At 40.4% G+C, this 6,178-nt stretch overlaps 1 protein-coding gene across 2 annotated transcripts; it reads right to left on the bottom strand.

Annotated features, from left to right (window-relative positions):
• Nucleotides 1–4,300: 4,300 nt before the first annotated feature.
• On the bottom strand, nucleotides 4,301–6,161 carry LOC6498807 (innexin inx5). Of its 2 annotated transcripts, none has more exons than XM_001967262.4 (2): nucleotides 4,964–6,159; nucleotides 4,301–4,868 (listed from the first exon to the last, which is right to left on the bottom strand). In XM_001967262.4, the coding sequence occupies exons 1-2, from the start codon at nucleotides 5,750–5,752 to the stop codon at nucleotides 4,344–4,346; spliced, it is 1,314 nt and encodes a 437-aa protein (XP_001967298.2). In that variant the 5' UTR covers nucleotides 5,753–6,159; the 3' UTR covers nucleotides 4,301–4,343. The 2 variants fall into 2 exon arrangements, with proteins under 2 accessions (XP_001967298.2, XP_014759302.1); XM_014903816.3 differs by having other exon boundaries at nucleotides 4,758–4,868; nucleotides 5,001–6,161.
• Between the last annotated feature and the right edge of the window lie 17 nt (nucleotides 6,162–6,178).

The following is a 6,178-nucleotide window of genomic DNA, read 5'->3' as shown; positions in this document are numbered from 1 at the left end:
AACTACCCATAATTACATACATATATGTGTGTATGTTCCGGTGCTGAGTTGTATGTTTTTTCGGAATATATATCGGAATAGTGTTTGGAAAATAGCACGGGAGACGCGTTCGGGCAGCGACGGCCAACTAAAACGCTTTGGAGCCCAAAGCTCTGCCAACCGTTTGGGGGGCGCTAGCGCCAACGCCGGCGCTGACGTCGGCAGCGACGCTGGCAGCCCCCGTTGTCGTAATCGCTTTTCTTGCCTCTTTGGTTTCTGTTGCTTCTTATTTTTTTTTTATTTTTTGCGTACTTTGTTTTTTGTTTTTTGATTTTTTATTTTTTATTTTTTTTTGTTTTGTTTATGGGGGCTCCTCTTCTAGGCGCACAGTGGGTGGGGGAGGCCTTTTATTGTTGATTAATTATCAATATTAAAAAAAAAAAAACTATTTAAATTCAGTTTGAAACCTGTTTTTTGTCGATTTTGCCTTCAATTACAAATACAAATTATTCACTTTTATGCAAATTTAGATTTATGATGATTTTATGAAGGCTAGAATAACCAGTTTTTCTGAATTTGAAGTCAGAATTATTTTCAAAAACCACTGTAGCTATGAAGTTCAAAACCCACTTGAAGATTTTGTATTTTTTTTTTGGAAAGCTTTCTTCTTCTCTCTATTTAAATCAACCCACAACAATGTATGCTATATGCAAATATATATACATATATTGGAAAAAAAAATATAAAAAAAAAACAGAAACCAGAAACCAGATGGCAGCGGCGACAAAAAGCCAGATTGGGAGAACAATAGTGACACAAATTGGACAACACATGGAGTGATACTAGAGACTAGAGGGGGGAGACACCATAAGGGGTAAGGGGGGTGGGTGGCTTTATCAATCACGACTTTCACCCAAAAATAGCTTAAACCAAAAACAAAAACAAAAAACAAATATAACAGCCAACAGATGATGCAATGAGCCCACTGTGCAGTTAAATGTTTTACACGCAAAGTATTTATCAATGCCCACCGTTGTTGCTATTATTGTTGCTATTATTGTTGTTGTTACTTTTGTTGTTATCGCCAGTATGTGACACTATATAGATACCTCTATATATACCCCCATATACACACACATATCTATATAAATAGGTGCAGCTAAAATATAAAAATTCCATTTCCAGGGCATTTGTTTACAAATTCAAAGTGTTCAGCAATTAAATATTGTTTTTAATTTATTTTTTTAATGTAAATAAGTTTACATAACTTGTATTAGGGCTATTAAAGATACTAAATCATTTTTGGTTTTAAAAATATAGTTTTTGAGTTGTATGATTGGATATATATATTGTTATTTAATTGTTATTAAATATTTTTCAATATTATTACACAATTTTATATTTTTTTAATGTTTATAGATATTATTTAATATATTTTTTTTATATTCTTTTATCCGAATTTTTCTCACACTTTTTTAAACAATTTTATTTGTAAGCTTTCCTCTAGGGTCTCTGCTAAAAACGGTTGGATCGATGTTTGCTTTTGATTTTGGTATCTCTTCGGGCCCAATTACGAAGTGAATTACTCACTGGGCCACTTGGCAAACTAACTACAAACTGCAAACTGCAAATTGCAGAAATGCAACTGCAATTGCAATTCTCGCTGATAGCACAGTGACTATTGATATTGCTGTTGTGGCTGTTGCTGTTGCTGGTGTTGCTGTTGCTGTTGCTGGTGTTGGTGTTGCAGATGCAGATGCAACAGCAACTGCAGAAATTGCAACTGGCAGTGCAATCGTCACGTACGCGATTTAATTAAATGCCCCGCGGCGTTCGCACATCGCATCAAAAATCAACAAGAAATTAACAAAACCGAAACCGAGAAACAGTTAAAATAGAGCCAGTTAAATACTGGCTTAAATACAATCAAATAAAAGCTAAAATGTTAAAATGCTAAAAAGTTGAGAGCAAAAAAAATAAAGGCAAAACAAAAGCAAAGCGAACGGAATGGAACGGCGGTTGACAGGCGACTAAAAATCAAAAGCCCAGCAACTAACTGGCCAACTGGCACACAAAACACGCCAACAACCAACCAACAAACAATGCAACACCAACACCAACAGCAACAGCAACAACAACAACAAAAAATAAACAAAAAAAAACTAAAACTATCAGATTCAAAAAAAACCTAAAACCAAAGCAAAACAATACCGAATCGGAATAGGAATAGCAATGGAAAATAGATGTAACCAAAAACTAAAGCTGAAGAAACACCGGTCGCACCTCTGCTGCTGTTGCTGCCTCTGCTGCTGTCTCTGCCTCTGCTGCTGCTGCTGCTGCTGCCTCTGCTGAAGTCGACCGAGGCAGAGGCAACAACCCACAACCCACGCAAACGTCAAACGGAAAGGGAGAGACCCCAAAAGCCCATAAAAACTAAAGGGTAGCTCACTTCGAATACCAGATACCTCACACTCCAAAAAAATGCCAGGTGCAAAGCAACAAACAAAATAAATATTCCATATCCTGGCAACTATTCGGAAAATAATATATATATTTTTTTTTTAATAACTTGGGCTCAATATTCGTTCAAAAACATTTCAAAACCAATACCAAAATATTATCTTATGCTTTTATTTTAAATTTGTTTGGAAGCAGTTGGAAATTTCAAGAAAAACAACTACGAAGTATCGCACAAGGAAGTAATATTAATAAATTAGTAGAATTATGTTAAATCAAATTAATCTTAAAATTAATTTATTTCAAATATAAGGAATTTACAGGAATTTTCTACAATTTTCAAAAACAAGTTTAAAGTAGTTGGAGTACCATTCAAAAATATATTTTTCTAAAATGTATCTTGATTTTCTTAAAATCTCTTCTATACATTTTAAATCTCGTATTTGAATACTTTTTTTAAATAAAAAATTAAGTTTTAAATTTTGAATAATAAATAACTAAACTAACTTTAAAAAAAAAGTGCAAAATCAAACCATTAAACGTCAGTATTAGCACTTGGTGTTCCTTGATAGGCCAAGACATAAATTAATCCCCAGTTTTCAGGGGAACTGCGTTTATCGGCCGGCAAGTGAGTCACTCTGAGATGGACTGATATCCCCCACGTGAGTGCTGGGCATGCATTAAATGAGTCTCTTCTGTTTCTTTTTTGAATAATATTTACATTCATTCACATGCGAGTGAGTTTGTGTGATTCGAGAGTCTTGGCAAGAGGCGCAGAAGGCGGCCCAAAACGCGAGCCAGTTGCGTTGCAAATGTTCGCAAAACAATGCCGAAAAAAACCCGTCAAAAGGGGGATCGTCTCAGAAAAATATAAAAAATTTCGAAATTACAGCAGAAACTAGTCACATGGCCATAAACAATGCACACTTATGGCCAAAATGGCAACAAAGTCAGCCCAAAAAAGCAAATGCCGAGCAAATATTTCGCAAAATGAATTATAACTATTTGGATTTCTTACAATGTTCTAATATTGTGTTGTGTAAAAAAAAATAGATAAAAAATTGTAGGCATGTGAGGAAAAATCAAGTGTCAAAAGAAATTTGATTTTTATCTAAGGGGGATTTTTTTCAAAATTAGTCTTTATAAGACTCAGAGTTATAAGCCATGTACATATAATATAAAGGGAGTTTAAGGAGCAAAAGTACTGCAAGTCTTTCTGTAACAAATTGTATTAATTGAAGAATAAACAATAACAAGATTAAAAGCACCTCTTTACCTTCCAAATGGGCTTTGAGTGACACCCATGAGTCACCCAACTTTCCCAGAGATACAGGCACTTTGGTTGAACGAAAGTCCTCACAACCACTATCAGGCACTATCTCTGGGAAATTATCAAAAAATTAAATCACTCTCTGTTCCGATTTCAAAATAATTTAATTTTTAAGCTATAGGTACAATAGATTTTACAGATTTTTGCTATTATTTTTGGGTTGGCACTGGGATATATAAAAATAAAATGAGATCTTAGACAATTAATTACAAGTCTCTCTTACTATCAAAATGAATATTTGGCAAACAATCTCATAGTTTATGATTTCTTGATAGGCCTCTCCTCTGTTTGATTCTACTGGAGACACAAACACGATCGCTTGGCAGAAATTGGAGAGAGAAATATATATATATATATCCACAAGTACATGAAGCAAAACAAATTACTAAGAAATTAACAAACGACGGCGACGTCAGTTAAGAGTTTGAACCCTCCTCGAGGAGGGGCGACTCGTGATTCTGGTTCGTTCGATACAGGCGATACTACTACTCCTGCCACTTATCCTGTTCCTCTGATCCAGCTCCTTTTGATCCAGTGCTTCTCACTCCAGGTCCTTTCCCAAAAGGATATAGAAGGTCTAGACATGGCTCTCGATTATACTGCTCGACGAGGAGGTCCGCAACTCGCACAACTCCTGCATCAGATCCCGGAAGAGCATCGGATTCACATTCACACTGACCTTCATCAGGAGGAACCAGTCCCCGATCGTCAGATCCCTCAGCGCCCTCTGGACATGCCGCTTCTTCATGAACCTCAACTGGCTCCGGATCATCTGCTCTCTTAGGGTCTTGCTGATAATCATCGCCACGCGACAGACCAAATTCAGGCCGGACATCAGGGCCATCAGGAGGAACCAGGCCCACAGGAACACGAAGATCTTCTCGTTCAATATGTTCAGCGGCAGGATGCAGAGATTGTCCATGATGTTGGCCGTTCCACTAGCCCCGAACTTGAGGACCTCGCACTTGGCTATTTTGGGGAAGACACTGGAGGAGACACGGTTCCACCGGTCCCAGTCATAGAACGGAATCGTGGCCATGGCGTACAGGTACTTGGTCCAGAATCCGTTCAGGAAGACCTCCAGCACGATAATGTTAACTATCTGTGGTGGGGTGGTGTTATTATCAAGTATTATTATTATTATTAAGAGTAATATTAGTGTTATTGGTAGGAAGTGCTGGGCTGGGTCTTACTCACACTGATGAAGCAGTTGAGGACCTCGCAGAACACGTACTTGGCCATGTAGCAAAAGTGCATGTCCTCGTAGTCGGTGGTGAAGTACTTCACCAGGAGCCGCAGTCGGGTGTTGTAGGTCTCCTCCGAGAGCAGGGCCTCCCCCACCTCCGAGCAGAGCTGTTTGAGGCGCTGCCCCTCCCACACCTTCCACAGGCACGACGGGAAGTAGAAGATGAACGACTGGAAGAGCAGCAGGATGATCACCCACTGGTAGTAGCGCAGGTATTCCCGCTGCGTCTTACCCCGGATCTCGGGACCCACTCCCTCGGCAATGGACATGGCCCGGGCATAGGCCTCATTGTAGTCCGCCAACCGGCGCAGACTGGATCTTGGTCGGGTCCTGAATCTCGTCCTGGACCGGCCAGGGGTTTGTGCGGCGGATGAGGCTGAGCCTGTGGAGGAGGAGTCGGAGCCGGAGCCGGAGCCGGAGCCGGAGCCGAAAGAGGAAGTCGCAGAGGCATCCCCAGACTCCTGGGGCGGCGGCGGCAACTGCAGCTGCTTCTCACTGTAGTTGTCCAGCTTGAGGATGTAGGTGCCCATGGTCCAGCAGTAGGACTGAATATACTCTATGTTCTTCTCCTCGCTGATGCACTGAATGGGATCGCCGAAGTACTGGCGGGCGGATAGGAGCAGGGAGCAGGTCAACAGGATAACCACGGTGCACTTGGAATGAATGGTGAAGACGGAGTCGTAGATCCGGATCGACTTGAATTGCAAATATTTGGACAACGGCTTCACCGCCGAATACATTTCTTCTGCCTCCGGGAAGAGTTCCTCGAGGACAGCTTCCAATTCTTCCCGGTTGCAACTGGTCTATGGATTTGTTTGCCTCTCTGATCAATAATATGAATAGCCTCCTTCCAGGTCCTGGTCCTGGTCCTGTTCCTGTTCCGGGTATTTGATTTCTGGGCACTCGACCGACTGGGATGCGAGCACGGACTTGGATACGGATGTGGTGAGGATTGCCGCCGGCCTAGGATGGTAGTAGCCAGTTCACAGTTCAGATCGTCGCTCGGCTTTACATATTTTTTTGTGCGTGCCGTCATTATTACCTACTTTGCTTTTTCCCCATTTCTCTCCGAAAATCCCAAAAATTTTTCGACAAACTCGCAGTAAGGTACGAGTCACTCCTGTCATTCAAACCCAAATAATGCCAACGGAGAGTGTTGAGAAATT

Source organism: Drosophila ananassae, chromosome XR, assembly GCF_017639315.1.
Source record: "Drosophila ananassae strain 14024-0371.13 chromosome XR, ASM1763931v2, whole genome shotgun sequence".
Taxonomy (NCBI): domain Eukaryota; kingdom Metazoa; phylum Arthropoda; class Insecta; order Diptera; family Drosophilidae; genus Drosophila; species Drosophila ananassae.
This window is presented reverse-complemented; position numbering and strand designations above follow the sequence as displayed.